Raw genomic sequence first — 17,214 nt, forward strand, 5'->3', positions numbered from 1 at the left:
TTATTGCCAGCACTTGCATGATAAATGCTGGCATTTGTTTTCCCAGTTGTTACTGGGATAGAACAATACTTTTCTCTAAATAGAGAAAGGAAATAATATCAGTTATTTATGATGACTACACCATAAAACACTGGCACCAAGCTGTTGTGTGTCGATCCATGGGAAGGACCATCTGCTTACCCCCCAATCCTTTAGACAGGAAAGGACCAGGGGAATCCTGACAGCTCTGGCCCCTTCTGTGTCCAATGATACAGTTAGATGGGCAAAACAACGTTTTTCTCCCTATCAGTTATTTGAGGGCTTTTCTGGCTGCCCGGTCTAGACAAAAGCCAAGAGCAGGTATGGCTCAAAACAGAAAGGACAGTACATGTGAAAGTAATAAAGTCAAGCCATAGCTAAGGGCCAGGGAAAGCTGTGGGAAGGTTGTTTTCAATGTGGTGTCACATCAGACTTCCTCAGGAACACTTTGGTCCCAATGCAAAGCCCTCCATCCTCAGCTCTCCATTGTCAGAGCTGGGAGCCAAAAGGACAGGAATGAAACTCTTCTGCTGGGAAGATCAGGCTTCAGCATGTTTGCTCTGATATGCTGTATTCATTGGCACACAGACAGCACACAGCTGAGCAAATATCAACCTTCCAGACAGATCCTGAGCACTACAAAAACCTTCTCCAGAATAACAATTTTGCAGGTTTTTTTCTCAGTGGCAAAACTGTTCCTTTAAAAAAAAGTGTATACAACATGCGGTAATGAAGAGAAGTTACTTTTGAATCAAGATGCTCATCTGCCTGATTTGGCAGAAAATGCTTTGCGTATGTGTCACACGAGTTTTGCATCCTCCAGAATCCAGTCTGACAGCTGAACAACTGGCTGAAAATAACAGCATTATTGCACATCTACATGGCACCCAGGAGCCCCTCAACATTTGGCTGACTGCATTCAGGGTGAGCAGCTAGCACAGAGGCTTCTGAGATGGGAAGAGGCAATAAGGAGACACTCTGGACCACATGCCAGAATAACCTTCACATTCACATAGAAGAGGTAAGGCTTGGAGCAAAAGTCCTCCTTGGAGATAAGAGATGGCACAAGGGAGTTATTCCCCCAGCGGGGGCAAAACCAACGTAGCTCAGGAAAGCTGCAGTCTTTGAGCTCAAGGTGATCTTACACCTTGTAGCCTTACAAACTATTACTAATTGCCATGATTGTTGGGCACATCTTTGATTCCAGTTTTCCCCCATACATGCAACGAGCATTAGCTTTTCTCTAACTGAGCAAGGCTGGAATAAGGCTTATTTGCAAATAAAGTGCTGGCAATTCAGGCGAAACTATGAAGTATTTTGGTGTGTATTTGCAGGATCTAGAAAAGGCAGAGCACCCAGTCATGCAACACCTAACAGACAGTCAAATATAAGCCTTGGAGCTTATGGAAGCTTGGAGCAATGTTAGCGAAGGCCTACATAACCATAATCTATTAAGCAGACCATTGCCTGGGGGAGGTTAACAGTTGTGGGGACAGGAGTATTTTCTGGGAGATAAACTGAACCGGGTGGAGCAGGCTGGGAGGAGGCACATAACCTCAGGGCTAATTTAAGAACAGCCATGAAAGGCTTGGCAGGAACACCTGGCTTTCTTCTAAGCACAGGATTTTCTCTGCCAGTATATAGCAGAGCCTTATGACCTCCCATCTTCCATTATCAGCTTGTGTTGAACAAGATCAAAAAGAAACTCGGTTTGAGCTACAAAGTGACACACAGTGATTAACACAGGCAACATCTCCAGCAGCTAGACAAGTCCAATTACAGCAGCTGAGTCCTAAACACTGACTCAGGGAGGGCAAGGGAAAGAGCAACACACATGTCAGAGCCTTGCAGCGATCAAACTCTCACAGTAAAATCCTCTAAAAAGAAGGGCAATGTACTTGATCCCTCCTCCTGGATGCTGTTGTGAAACAGTCAGCAGCTTGCAGCAGCCAGGCACTTTCCAGCTACTGGGACATGGCTGGCCACATTGGACTTTGAATTCATGAGCTCTGCCTCTACAAGCTGCCAGGTCTCTTTGCTAAGCAAAGGTCTGTTGGTCTGTTGTCTGAGTGCTTGCCCCTGCCAGGCTAGGGGCCAGCCTTGCTGCTGAGTGAAGGAGTATGGTTCCTGAGGTCAGTCAAGAGATAATGGTGACTCATGCTGAGGTTCTGGCCTTGCCTTGCTCAGTGAAGTGCCAAAGCAGACCATGGTCATCCATCCAAAACCGTTAAAAGATTAAAAAGTAATTTTAGCTGGGTGAGAGAGAGAACTCGCTTCTTCTTGGTCCCTTTCTTGCTCTGTGCTGCAAGAAAAACCAGTAAGCAGAGGCACCTTGTCCCTAACAGTAACACCGTACTGTTAGACAGGAGATCATCATATCCATAGGCATTTCCTACACGTTGGCTACCAAAGGAAACTCTCTGTGGAAAGTGCATTCGGGAACCAGACAGCACACACCAGAGCTGGGATGGCTGCAGGAGCCTGGAACAGCAGCCAAAGGGAACTTCAGGCTTCCCAGCTCAGAGCAGGAGTTTGTGTAAGGAGCCAACAATTTCCAGAAAGTTAGCTCTCCCCACAACAAGAAAGCCCTTGACTTAATAGATGGCTTTGCCAAAAGCCACGTTGTACCTTCTCTACCACAGGCTTCAAGAACTGGCCTCTTCCTCATCCTCCTTTCCAGCACTTGCAATTTCCCCTGGCATCAAGATAAAACAAGCACCTGAGTTTCATTAGCACGATATCTTCTCCTCCAGTCCTGGAGCATTTCCTCTGCTGTGAGCTGAAAGTCTTGCTGTACTTTACATTGATGCTGGGAAGGAGGCTCGCGTACAGAGCAAGATGAAAGAACATTAAATACTTCTTAACGCTTTGAGAAGAGTATTTTAAAACTTCATAAAGCCAATACTGGTGCAGTCTGAACTGAGTGCTAAATTACTCGGTTTAAATCCAAATGACTCAGAGGTTCATCCCCCCCATCAGTGCTGCTGGAATGATTTAACAGCTGTAACAGCAGAAGTTACTCAGGTTTAGAAAAAAATCATTATAAAGATAATGAAGAGGCATCCTTTAGAAGTCCTAAATCTTCACCCAAGAAGCCCCCCATGCAAGCAGCACTGCTGTCCTTGCTGCCCTGCTCCCTTAAGCATCACAGCAAGGACCACCACAGACTCAGGTCTTTTTGGACACCTTCCTGCAGGTGCCTTACTGGGAGGCATGTGGGAACACTCGCGCTAGCACTCCTCTGAGCTCAGAAGCTAAGGTTCCACTGAGCATCTGTTAGCGTGCAATAAAGCAACCAGACCACCTTGCACTCTGCCTTCCACTTGGCCAAAAGCTACTCTGCTTCAGTCAACAGCCTCATCCATCAAAACCCTGCATAAGCAGGTACAATCAACCAGCACGGCCTCAGGCTTTCATTTTCAGAATGAAAAAAGGCTGAGCTGCAGCCCATCACCTCTTGGGAAAAATCAAATATAGTTGAGGATACTTAATATTAAGCAATTTCAATTACTATGCTTACTCAGTCTGACTAGTAAAGAACAGGGCAGGTTCCATGCTGAAGCCGTTAGTGATGTGACCCCTGTACTCATCTGCCGAGTGGAAGGCAAACGCTACCTAGACACTGAAATCACAGCCACAGCAAGCAGGGCTGTCCCACTGTCAGAAAGATGCTGGTCTCAGATGGCCACGTCTCTCAGGTGTCACCCAGCACAGTCCTTCGCAGGAGGGTTGAGTGAACCATGGAAAAGGAACATCCCTATCCCTGGGCAGCATCCCTGCCCAAGGCACAGGCTCCATGGGTTAGCAGCACTGCCGCCTCCCTGCTTTGTGTCAATAGAAGGCTGGTCAATCTAGCATATTTCGGCAGCCCTAAACACTTCTTAGATACTTCAAAGATATTTAAAGCAAGCAAGCAAACAAAAACAAACAGGCTGGGAAACATAAAAGCAGATTTCTTCTATCCCTGTCTAATTGATCCAAGGGTTCAAAGATTCCTGTGAAGAAGGCAAGCTCAAAACTGCACTGAGGATGCAAAGACCCACATTCAAAGCCACACAGAACTGATCACTGCTCAGGAAGGAGTGGGATTTCATGCCTGCCCAGGCTCAGCTGCCCACTTCACCACTTAAGAATACCTGAAACGTGGCTGCCTCTCACGCAGGGATGAGCAGTTCCCAGCATGGAAGCTCCTGACCACCAAACAAGCAGAGTAGCCTTGTGCCTACCCTTTTTCAGCAGAAGATGTGCAGAGAGCAGGGGAAGCCAGGCTCACGGCCGAGTCCTTTCCTGCCCTCAGAGCTTGTTGAGCATGGCTGGGCAGCAGTGTCTGCGTACTGCAAACAGCACAGAAACCATGCCAGCAACCAGCTTACATTGCTCTGAAAGCATCTACATGCCAATGCCTTCTGGAACACCTGCATTGCTCCCCACCTACACCCAGCTTGCCAGGGGAGGTGTTGCTCAGTGTCTCCTAACACTACCGCAGCCATCAGAGATGACAACTGGGGCTGACATGCTGATGAGAGCAAAAGCAAAGCACCCCAGAGTCAGTTTTCGCTTTGGAGAGGCACTGAGACTGGCCCAGGCTGCTCTCTGCCTTCTGTCCGGCACCTCCACCCCTTTGGTGGTGGGCGAGCCCCTTCTCTGTGCTCCCCTCCCAGCTGGCAGGCTGCCCTGGCCACTGCCAGCCTCTGTAGGGGAGAGCCGGCAAGGGGGAATTGAAGAGGGGAATGCTGCAAGGCAGCACTCTGTTTAGTGCACCAGAGGCCTGAGTTACCCACCCAGAGACAGCCCAGGCAGGCGCTGCCACCAGGCTTGGTGCAGGAAGGGCTCAGCTCAGTGCTCCTGATTCACTGCTACCTGCAGAGGACTAGGCACGGCCAACTCCTTGCTGAGCAGATGCTGAAACCTCAGCCCAAACCAACTGATCTGGAAAAGGGCAGCCTGCAAGGGTGGCCCAGGCAGCCAGCGATCCCGCTCCATATCCAGCAGCAGTGCCGAGGGCTGCGCTGGCTGTTTGCACCCTGGGACATCTCCCAGCACCAGGCAGCACTGCTTCTTGTTGATGGATGCCTTCACCCCTACAAAACAACTCCCTTATAGCCACAGCAAGTTCCCTTACTTCTCTCCAATGGCGAAAGCCTACTAGTACTCAGTTCTTAACTTGCGGTGTGTGAAAGAGGGCAAGACCATTTCTCAGGGCCACATTTTTGGTTGTTTGGAGAAACACACAACCTCTGTTTATTTGCTTCATGTTTTAGCTACTCTCTAGCTTCTTTCAGTTTGTTGCTTTAAGCTCTCTGTGTTTGCATTTCTTGACAAGGTCGTTGCTTTCACAAGACTTCTGCAGCGCTGCCCCACTTCCCTGGCCTCCAGCTTTGTCTTCTGACGTCCAATTGCTCTCAGAATATTAATTAAAATCGCAAAGAGCTCAGCAAGAGGAGCCAAAACAGCAGAGGAAAACATCAGACATGCCTTCTGCCCCCCAGGTCCCCGGCAGAGGGCAATTCCCAAGACTTAGAAGCAAAAGTAACCTGCGAAGAACATCCTAGTCTGATGGTCTGGCTCATGGTTTCTCAGCCAACAGTACAGATTTTCCCAGAACTCAAGTTTGCTATGAAACTTTATTCTGCCTGCTTGATAAAATTAATGTGTTTTATAACATGCCTGCCTTATCAGATGATTTCAGCATCTTTATGAATATGCAGCCATTTTATAACCTTAGGCAAGGAAAATAATCTGAAAGGAAAAAAATTGAAAGCTCTCCTCACCATGAGATTTGTTGACATCAAAAGGCACGGCTGGTTCAGAAGTCAACTTGAATCTCAACTCTCTCACCTGTTTCCTATTAACAGAAACAGATGTTCCTCTTGCTGTAAATTGCTGCTATTAATAATATAAATAATTATCCTTTTCTAATCATTTAATAGGTGCACAGGAGGGTACCAAAATTCCTGGCAGCCATGAAATACATCTCCCTTCTTCTCAAGGGCTCAGAGCCTCTCATCCTCCACTGAAGTTCAGAATAAGAGAGCTGAAGCCAGGATAAAAGCTAAGGAGAAATCAAGGGAGCCAGGCTCCTCTCCACAGGCTGTCCTGTGGACCCATTCTCTCCCCAAATCTCTATGCAACAGGGACAGCACCTTTCCCCACCCGAGATGCATGTGTAAAAGCATGCACGTGGCTAAGCACTGCAACACTGACACTCCCTTCCTCCAGCAAGATGCTGCTGCACAGCCCCAGCCCACGAAACACAGGGGCAGCTGATTTTTACCTCCCCAGCAGGTTCCCAGGACCCAATGAGGGGCAGCACCCCCCACATCCCGCCGACTGGGGAAGCCCTACTCCGCAAGGGAACCTGCCCTACGGTCCCTCCCTCTCCTGCACTGCAAGCCCCAGTCATTTGCTGGTCTTCCTCCAGAGAAGGAGGAACTTCGTCCTTCTGTTGACAACAGCCCCAGCCTTGGGAAAGTGAGCAACGGCACCACAGATTAATGAGGTCAGTGCAACCTCCAGCGAACACGGCCTCTGACTACAGCTGCTCAGCCCCTCTTCCCACCCTCCAGCAATCACACACAGACCAGCATGGCTCTGGCTCTGTCAGATGAGAGAAAAATCACTACTGGCTCCAGATGTTAACACATCACAAGTACATCTGGATCACTGGAGGGCAGTGAGCAGCCCACAGGCCACATGCTGGCTCTGCCTTGCCCTGCCTCACCTTCTGAGTTAAGCCCAGTAACTGTCCAGGCTTGCCACATGCCTTAAGCAAAAATCCCAACCCTTCAGTGCTGCACGCTCTCTGAGTCTCATGCTGTGAGATGCGGTCAGTGGGGCTGTGCCAGGGAGGCAGTGAGGCTGTGTCACCACCCATGTAGGGGACACTGCCACACGTTAGGCTCAGCTCTCCCCAAGAAGGGCTCTGCTCAGACCAGGACCCTCCCTACCCCCCAGGGTACACTGTCCTGCCTGCAGCAGGACACCAGACCAGTCCATAGCAGGTTGCATTCAAGCCCAGATTCAATGAGGAGTGTGTTATGAGAGCAGAGACACCCTTGCTCTGTTTTTTCAATTATTTTCAGCTAAGAAAAGGCTGTGCACTGCTGCTTATGCAACACGGTCAGAGCTGCAGAGCCCCTCTCCCAGATAAATCTGGCCCGACCCCTTCTGCTGCAGCTCTTCCACACAATATGCTCACACATCCAGTCAAATGTGTCTCAGCATGCAGTGCTCTCATGCCCGTAAGGTCCTTGGCACTGCCCTCCCGCTGCACCCCTCCACTCCCCAGCCGGAGGGACCTGGCACCCCATCAGCTCATTTCCTCCACGCTTCACTCCGTCCCAGGAGCAGCAGCAACATCGAGGTTAATTTCCTGTTCCCCTTTCGGAGCAAAATCATTTGCCAAAAGGAAGCCCCTAACGAGATGCCAGGAATGAACAGAAGGCCCTAGTTAATAAGTTTCCCAGCAGTTATAAAGACGGACCTGCCGTGCAAAAGGAGGCTGAGGCGGTCGTTGTGGCCCACATGGCCTTGAGGAAACAGCTCAGCTCCACTGCAGCTCCTGATGGGGCACGGCAGGGCACACTGGCTCCCTCACCCACAGCTTGACATCTCAGGAAAAGCTTTAGCACTGACATAGCAGACTACACCTTCAAGATCAATACAGAGAGCAAACACACTCAGCCAGCCTTTCTCCCTCCCAGAACACCGTGCCTCAACTGAGCATCATCTTCTCTACGTCAGTTCTACCAACAGGAAAGAGAACATACCGCCTGAGAAAACATGTCTGCACTAACAAGGTCATATTTAATCAGTCGGCACCTCCCGGGATGCAGTTTCGTCTGTGTGAATTAATAAGTCTGTCCACAGTGACAGAGCAACCAGCTGGAAGCGCCCCGTGCCAGGCACCCACAAATGTCTGCAGCGGGCACTTCCAGGACAGGCAGACGGTCCCCGAGCTGGGGGGACACGTCAGGCTGGCAGGCTGACAGCACGCTGTGGCGAGGACTCAGCTGTGCTCTCCTGCTCCCTGGGGAGCAGAGGCAGAACAACCCAGGGCCCAGTGCGGTAAGTAAAGCCATTTTGTCTGCTGTGACCAACTCTTGCCACACCTTTGTTTCCAAGTTGGGCATCGCTGCAGGTGTTCCAGGGGTGAGACAGCACCCAGCGTAGTGATGCTCACAACCTGCCTTCAGCCCATTCTGTAGGCTTGTTCCTTGGGTGCTAATCAGAAGAGAGCAGCCAAAAATCCCTGCCAGTCACCTTTTGAAAGCTTGCTTTATCAGTCAAATCAGTTAAAAGGGTCCTACAGAGCTTTAAGAGAGACAAAAGCTGATTTGCTGCTTGGTGCATGGAATTTCATTCCCAATGTAGATTAATTCCATTAACTCATTCTGTGCCCTTTTTGGGGCAGATCCTTCCCTGCCCTTACGGCTTATAGAAAACACAGAGCAAACATACCAGAGTCTCCTTTCTGGTAAAGGCACTCGATAGCCTCATCTGGCATTCATATTTCCTCCCATGTTGCCTACTTGCAAACACCTCCCCTCCCCACACACCATACCACATCCTTCACGAGGCCCTTCAGTGCTAGCAAAAGCCCAGAAACTCACCTTGTGCTTCATACCCAGAATAGTGATGAGCTGTACCCATGTCCTCATCCCCGGGGCCCAAGCCGAGGGCTGACTTGAGCTGGGCCATGTTCACCTGTGCTGTCAGCTCACCATTCCGGTCCCCAATCTACAGGGTGAAAACCAACAGGGCAGCTGGTTAAAAGGCAACATGCTCTAAGCAAACAGCACCTAGCAAAGGGTTTGGCAGTCCCATATCAAGGCAAACACACAGCCAGCCAAAAGAGAGCTTGGAGACACCCTGAGAGACCATACAGCCCAGCTTTCAACACCAAAGCAACTCTCCAAAACTATTCCTCAGTGATAATTTGGGAGAAGGTCCATGCACGCTGTGCTGTGCACCGGCTGCACCTCAAAACACAATTCTGTGGAGTTCAGTACAAGGAACTGAGGGGGCACAGCTCGCCCACTGCTACAGAAGTAGGACAGAGGTAAACGTGCATGTCTGGTCCGTCCTGTAGCTGCATATAGCTTGGCAAAGAGCCCTGAAACTCACCCCCCTTCCTCACGTATCTCCATAGTTACTGAGCACCAGACAGCCACACTACTATCAGCCACGTGGGCAGTGTCACACTCAGGGCTTGGATGCTCCAAAAGCCCTTCTCTCCTGGCTCAGATCCATACAGCTTTGAGTTGTTCCTAGTGATCTACCCACACAAGACTCCAAAATCTTTTAGAGTCCAAATTTTTCCAAAGTCCCATCTCTCATGGGCCTGAGGCCAAGGAAGCTGATGTTACATGTTCCAGAAGAGATCTGTCCAACAGCTCCAGCTACTTAAAATGGGGAGTCGTAGGACACGCTGCTGGGCCCTCCTCAAAGTTTAACCAAACAAGAAATTACTGTGCTGCGCATCACCAGCGAACAGAGAGAGGTCTCTCAGAAACCGCCTCCAATCTTCAGAGGAACAGCAGCCTCTGTTACAGAGGAAGACCTTGGCTGTTCCCTTGGAGAGGCCTGACTCCCTATTAAATGCCTTGCAACAGCTCTTTTGTGGTCCTTCGAGATAGACTGCAGTGTGAGCCATCCTAGAACAAAATCATAAATCCCCACATTATTTATGACAAACCCCCAAGCACTAGTAAAGGGAAGCAGATCAAACGGCTTATCATCAGGCATAAATCCCCTGCCAATTACAAGAGATTTGCTGTTGACATCATCTCCAGAGAAATTACTACGTCCTGGTAAGGTCTTGCAGTCCTTGATGCTCTGTTAAATGCTTCCCTGACTCCCACTCATTCCAGATCATCTCCAAGGGCCTATTAACATCAGAGGAACACACTGGCAGGACAACGATCCTAGGCAGGACCTAACACATACACCATAGCAGAGCCCTGTTTTCTGCCCTCAGCTCGGATGTCTCAGTTTTCCAGGAGCCCCCTGCCACACGCAGAGATGGAAAAGGTACTCCGGAGCAGTGTCTGAGAGCTGGGGCAGCTTCCAACATTTTTTTAGGTACACATCCTTCACTCCAGCTGTTTCAGAGGAAATTTTTCAGTAACCTCTGATCACCCTGCAGCAGCTTCCAATGTGGTTACCCTGAGCAGATTTCATTTGGATTCAAATGTCACTATCAGATTTTTGTTGGGGGAGAAGGGGGAAAGGGTGATGGGAAGTGAGTTACAAACACCAGTGTGCAAAGGTTTAACTTCACTAGGTTTCTCCTGGGCAAAATGCTGGTGCTTGCCACAACAGCACAAGCAGCTCACTTGGTTCCCAAAGCTAAAATAAAACATCAGCTTTATAACAGAATCACTAGCTGCTAGAAGCTAATACAGGCTCTCCTCACAAATGGACAGTCTCTGCACTGCTCCATAATTAATGATGTGGGGGAGTTTATTAGCCCCCTGCCATGAGTAACCTACTCCTGACATGCCCTGTAATCACGGCCATCACCACAGAATGCGAACACTGTGAACCCCCACCCCATTGGGCTCCCCCTCCACCCCCAGAAGTCACCAGGATCACTACTGCTCCAGTCCTCCCATCACCCCTCATCTGCACTGCACATTGACGAGCCACCACCTGCCTCTGAGTAATCAGCCCTGCACTGCAACAGTCCTACAGACTAAAGCTGGAAAAGTTAATTTGTCCCAAAACATACAGGACCAAAGAACACTATTTCTTCTGCATGTCTGATAAGTATAATTAAATACATAATTAGGCCAGTATGTCAGCCCTACCCCAAGATTTAGCCAACCTAATAGGCAGGAGAACACACAAAGCACTTACATATGGTGATTTCAATTAGTGCTTCAATAGGGCAATTTCTTCATCTGGGGAAGACTAAAGAGGCCACAGCCAATTTCCTCATAACACACTGGAAAGAGCAAACAATGGAATTCTTGCTTTCTGTACTTCTGAGCCACCTAAAAACACCATATGTTCTTGCACTAGGAAAGCTGCAGCTAGCTGGGCACGCACATCTATGAAAAACAGCGTAGCTGCACACATGAAACCCCAAATGGCACAGCAGCAGTACAGGGCTAGCTTCAGGCTGTGCTCGTCCAGCGTCAGCAATCGATTGCATTAGGACAATGCTAGAGTTCACCACCTCACAGCTGGGACCCCCTGCCAGCTCCACGGAGAGGAAATAACTTGTCACATGTACACTCTGTTGCAGTGCAGAATACAGCAGGTTTAGAGCACCCAGCCACCAGGTAGAAGCTGGCCTTGTTTTCTCCAAGTACTTAACTTGTCAGCAAATCAAGCCAGACCACAGCTAGAATCACAAGGTCCTCCTCAGTCAGAACCTCACAGCCTTGTGCTCAGGAAAGGGGGGTCTTACTAACAGACTGGATGCCAAGATGTATCTGAGCTCCTTCACACCAGCTGGGTGCATAACACCTTGGCCAGCAGACCAGACAACTAGTCGCCAGATCCTTTCTCACCCAGAAACATCGGTTAAGAGCAATGTACAGCAAATGTACTAACTGTAATTAAGGGGAAGGCTAGGACCCTGCCATAAAAAGAATATTTTCCAGCCAAGCTCTGCAGTTCCTAAAGACACCATTGAAATGGCACATAGAAAAGGGCTTCCCAGAGCAGTCATAGCAAGAGAAGAACTACATGAATATAACTTATTGGCATAAAATAAAGTCTCTCAACAGGGAGGACTGGCTCCCTCTGATCTGAACCAGTTTCTCTTACCTCTTGGGAGATTTCAAGATGTTTCCTTGCAAAGTGCAAAGCTTGTTCATGGCTCCCCAGGGAGACGTAGGCATTTCCGAGACTCCAGCAGGCTCTTCCTTCTCCCACCCTGCAAAACAGGAAACTGTCAACCACAGAAATGCTGGGCAAAACCCAGCAGCACAGCAGCCCTTTCAGAGCCTCCTTCTTGAGAGCACAAACAGCCAGGCCTCCTAGCTATGTTTTCACCTACAGAAAGGTTCTACAAAGCTAAAACAAAATGCACTGTACATCTTAAATTCTTCTTATGCTGAGGTCAGTAAGATCAGGGGATGAGCAATAGCCTCAGAAGTGGGCCTGCACCCACAGTGGCAAAAGCTAAGCAGTGTAGCAAGGTCCCAGAATGGTTTGGCTTCATTTGTGAGCACCAGCCTGAGAGCAGAAGCCAGAGCTCCTGTCCTGCTTGCACCCCGCACAGCAAGGCTTCCTCTCCAGAGATGCACAGTGCATCAAGAGGGCACGTAACATCCAGCCCTTTTGTTCAACAACAGTCCAGAGCTAGATTAACAGGAACATGGCAAGGAGGAAATATTGTGGGCATGCAACATTATCCTGCTAAATACTAGCACTGCGTCACCCAAGATGCATGCACAAACTGAAACTGCATGCAACAGCCAAGCAAATATTGACCTATTTCCACAAGGCCTCCAGGGTGCTGCTGCTCGTTTTCAGAAGCCAGGGAAAGCAGGCGAATGTGAAACCTGCCCCAGGCAGCCCTCACCCCCAGCCCAAGCCAGACACCCAGGTGTCTCTGGAGCAGGTTTCAGCACCTGTTTGCACAAGCAGGCAGAGACCTACTGCTCATCAGAGCCTGCTCAGCTCTGCAAACGAGCAGATGTGGGGGGTGACGGGATAAAAAAAGCACATGGGGGCGCAGGGGGAGGTTCAGCATGACTGCAACTCCCTTTTCAGAGGTTTGGGCGGGTTGATCAGCATTTAAACATTTTTCTTGTCACCCTGTTCAATACCTTCTGCTCATAGGGTGTGTTCCCAGAAATGCAGGAGCCCACAGGCCTGCACCCCCACAGCATGATTCACCCTTGGGTGGGATTATACCTTCTCTGAGCACATACTGCCCAGATAGTGCCACAGATCTCCCATTCTAATGTCTCTGCTCCATCTAGTGGAGGACACCCAGCTTCCCAAGAGCCATCAACAGTAACACTGAACAAGGTGGCTGCAAAGTCACTTCAGCGGCAAGAAGGCTCCAGGATCACAGAGTATCCAGGAGAAAGGAGCCAACATCTCTTAAAAAAAAAAAATACATATAAAAAAAATTTTAAACAAGGCCAAACCTCCTAAAGAAGAAGGGGTGAGGCCAAGAAGCAAAATATATCACCTCCACATACTCTATGTAACATCATTTGTTTCTACATGGAAGTTTCCAGCTTCATCTCAGAGCAACAGGACAAAGCAGCAAGTAGCATGTATGTATGCCCTAACCACTCAGTTTCCATGGAAGATAGAATTTTTGTGAACTGGAGGGAGCTTTAGAGGGGCCCTTCTGGGATAAAACAGCAGTAGCCACATCGCGAAGCACTGAATACAAGGTGTTTTCTTGAAATACCTCTTATTAGAAATCTCACTCAGCCCACACAGACATAGCATTAAGGGCACAATCTCCAGGTTTGAATGACATGATAAAGGTGTCAATCATGGTACGTTTTTGACAGATGACTGGACTAAGGCCCAGGTTCTGCAAGATTTCTAAAGACTTTCAAGAATACATATCACTGTTGTTTAACCCAGCAGTAGAGAACAATAAATCAACAGGAAAGGGTCAGTGCTGTGAACCCACCAGAGCAGAGACACCATCTCCTGAGGCAGTCCTTTACCTGTCTCCCAGCTCCTGTGCTATCACCAGGTGTTTCAGATGGTACTCGATTGCTCTTTCATAGTCTTGAAGCAGCGTGTATGTGTTTCCAAGACTGTAGCAAGCCTGGGCTTCTACTGCTTGGTCTTTGAGTTGTCTGGAGAGCTGGAGTGTTTTCCTGCATGGAACAGGTGAGAATGAAGAGACCTGGTCACTGCAGGGCACCTCTGCAAGGTGACAGGGAAGTCACCACTTTGGCATGCGCTGCGTTGAAGTTGATGCCTGTAACACACTGCAGGCTGTCAGGTGGCTGTATTACTCGCCACTGCTGAGCTCCACACATGCAACTGGCCTCAAGGTCCCTTATCACATCCCCCTGAGCGTATGGAATTCGCTTCAATAGGTCAAAATTTCCAGGGATCATGTGCCCTGAGTCTGCCTTAGCCCCTGGCACTTACTTGTAGTACTCAGCAGAGATGTCAAACCTCCCAAGGAAGATGTGCGCATTGCCCAGGTTGCTGTACGCTCTCCGCTCGGCTGCCTTGTCCCCAAACTCCTTAGCAATAGCAAGGCGCTGCAGCAGACACAGGTTAGTGAGTACAGGCTGGCCATTGCCAGGTTTCTATTACACAGCGACTCTTCTGGGAGATTTAACTTCTTGGTTTGCAAAGCTCCCACCCAGCAAGGTAGTGGTGCACATGCCTATCAGGGCTGGATGCAGCAGGAAGTCTCTCCCTCTTTTGCAATTCAGGATCAGGAAGGGCCTTTGCAAAAGTGGGAATAATGGTGCATTCTTTTCTAACTCCCACTCCAGCCTGGTCAGTACACAGCTCTCTAGCTGAAGTGCAAAAGGAGTTATGCACGTACTTCAACAGCTGAATAAAGAGGCGAACGGAGAGCTGTAGGTCAGGCTGTGAAGGGATGTGGTTGATCAGCAGACTAATGTGCAGGAACAAGGCTGTCACTTTGCACGGTGCTGTGGCACAGAATGAACATGCACATGTGTGCACTCCATCTCACCGTCTGCGCTGCAGCTGCTCCCCAGACTTCTGCCCTTAGCTGCACCTCAGTTCTGCCTCTCCTCTCATGTGCCCCTGGCTCCCCATGTTTCCCCACCTCTCACCCTCCACTTTGCAGCACCTGCTCCTGGTCCCAAACACTGCACGGTTTTCCCACCCCTTTTCAAGCCCCTTCTCCCACAGCACTGCTGGCTGCTGTCCCCTAGCATTTAAAAAATCAGAAGAGCTGTGACAAGGCTGACTTTCCAAGGTACTGAGCACCTTCCACTGCAAGAAAACCTGTACATACCCTGAAATAGAAGCTGAATCGCATTTGAATTGGGGCAGGGGCTGTGTCACCTCAACCCTCTTGTAAAGCTTTACAGAAAGTTATTATGTTCTACAAGCAACATTTATTCCTCATCAACAGCTTTTTCAGCAGCTTAATTAAATTCATGGCTTGCATTTATTAAAATCTAGATTGATACAAATTAAGAGCAGAAAAACCTTGCTAGGCCCAGCTGCAATTTGCCCTTAGACATCTCCTTTGGTTTCCAAGCCAACAGCACCCTTCCCTCAAACCGCTTGTTAGGTGCTGATGGGGATTGGAGCATGATGTTGCTTGGCATGAGTTAGTACAACAGGGCCAGACCAGTGGTGAGAAGGCAGGCTGCTCCCCAACAGCCGGTCTCAGCCCCTGACACCAGAAGGGCGGCGCAGTGGTTTCCTACCTCCTTGTGGAAGGCTATAGCTTCACTGAAGTTGCCGAGTAAGTACTGGGTGTTGCCGAGGTTGCCATAAGCACGGCCCTGTGCAGCTCTGTCCCCCAGCTCCTTCACCAGGGACAGGTTCCTCCTGAAAGAAGTCAGAGCAGCATGTCTGGTGAGACACAGCCAACACTCTCTGCAGGAGACACCGCAAAAAGACTTGCACTTTAAAGAAAGGACAGCTAACCCTGGAGAAGGCATTTCCCCTCCCCAACTGCCTGTCCTGTGCATCACTTGGCAGATGAAAGTCTGGTGATCTATGCTAGCTGTAGCTCTGGGAGCTCGTGCAAATCCAGCGGTGTAAGTCTCTGCTGCTCTCCCGACCTCAGGCAATCTGCAGCTGTGTACAGGAACTGCTCACATACCGATGGTCTGATAAGACCCCACATTAAATAAGAGACAGCCACCTCACTGTACAGGGGAGAACCAGGAGCACAGAAGAAAGGAGATTACCTACAGCAGGACAGGGGCAAGATCCACAGTCCTATGCCATGGCTCTGCTTATAGAGCTTCCCAGCATTTCTTTACCTTGTTTTTTTTTTCCCCCTTTACACATACAGCACACAGAGGGAAGCATAGAGGTCCCAGCTGGCACAAATTTACCCACTGGCTATGCTACATGCGCCATTCTTTGGAAAGAGGATGGTGAGCTATATATAGGCACTATCACATTCTCAGATATGAGATCTTGTCACTCTCCTCATTTAAAAAGACTACGTAAAAACCCCTGCATTATTGAAGCAAAACTCTGAAGTACATACAAGAAGAAAAACATCAGCCCAAAAGTCTGGTGACAACCTTCCTGTATGGGACATCAGAGTGATCTTTGAAACTATTTAGGAAAGGGAAGGATGTTACAAGCAAGATAAAACTACAGATCCCTGAGAAGGACAACTGGGACTTCAAGTGAAAGCTTCTTCCCTTGGGTGAAGAAGAGTCTCTGTTCATGGCCCCAGCAATGGAGACACACAGGGATCCATTCTCATCAAGGCCAGCAGAGAGCAGCAGGGGCTACAGGAGCCAGTAGTTTAGGTTCCAAATAGGGCTCTGAGAAGGAGCACACTATTGAACTTAATTGCGTGATCTTACTTCAAAGTACAGTGAGTTTTACCAAGGCAATGCCAGGATGAATTTTAGCTCTAATTTTATAAAAGCTTGCAGTCCCTCTCTCACCTTCCTTGAGATTAATTTGCCATCGTAACTTGGCATCTCAGGGGAGTATTCCTAATTCATTACAACATGCAAAATCTCATTCAGTGGCCTGATTTTCATCAACGCTGAGCCCACAGTCTCATTCTTTGCAACAAACATCTTCCACAGTTCCCACGTCCTTAGTGGCCCAGGAAACAAATCCCGCCTATGAGAAATGCTTCCAAGAGGACTCAGTAAAAATTGTCATCTTGCACCCCATGCAGCTATCATTAGCCTAACGGTTATCAGAGCTCAGCTAACCTGCAGACCCTGAAAGCTCTCAGCAGAACAGGACCACCACAAATGCAGATTATGATCTGAGCAGGATAAGCTCAACGAAGGTGTACCTGTGTGCATTTCAGCAATCACTGATGCCCGACTAGCCCTGTTCCCTCCAGGAGGAAGGGTTGGCCAAGCTTGAATACTTACTCATAATATTCTGAAGCTTTCTGTAGCGTCTCCTTGACTTCTTGAGGCAGGTAGCCTGGGTCTTGGGCCATGCTCCAAGATAAGTGCTTTCCCTTTGCATGGTAAACATTTCCTATATTATACAGTGCTCTGGCTTCACCTACCTAAAGGGAGGAAGAACAGGGAGCAGCAAGGTATTACA

General features: G+C 49.0%; 1 protein-coding gene across 6 annotated transcripts in view; it reads right to left on the reverse strand.

The window, feature by feature from the left end:
- GPSM1 (G protein signaling modulator 1) overlaps positions 1-17,214 on the reverse strand; it is an 83,506-nt gene that overhangs the window by 37,877 nt on the left and 28,415 nt on the right. For all 6 annotated transcript variants that reach the window (XM_030001157.2, XM_030001159.2, XM_030001160.2 and 3 more), the window contains 6 exons: positions 17,034-17,176; positions 15,378-15,501; positions 14,107-14,222; positions 13,671-13,826; positions 11,797-11,905; positions 8,631-8,757 (listed from right to left, as the gene is read on the reverse strand). In XM_030001157.2, the coding sequence (XP_029857017.1) occupies positions 8,631-8,757; positions 11,797-11,905; positions 13,671-13,826; positions 14,107-14,222; positions 15,378-15,501; positions 17,034-17,176 (775 nt within the window). The remainder of the gene's footprint in view (positions 1-8,630; positions 8,758-11,796; positions 11,906-13,670; positions 13,827-14,106; positions 14,223-15,377; positions 15,502-17,033; positions 17,177-17,214) is intronic.

The sequence above is a fragment of the Aquila chrysaetos genome, chromosome 24 (assembly GCF_900496995.4).
Source record: "Aquila chrysaetos chrysaetos chromosome 24, bAquChr1.4, whole genome shotgun sequence".
Lineage (NCBI taxonomy): Eukaryota > Metazoa > Chordata > Aves > Accipitriformes > Accipitridae > Aquila > Aquila chrysaetos.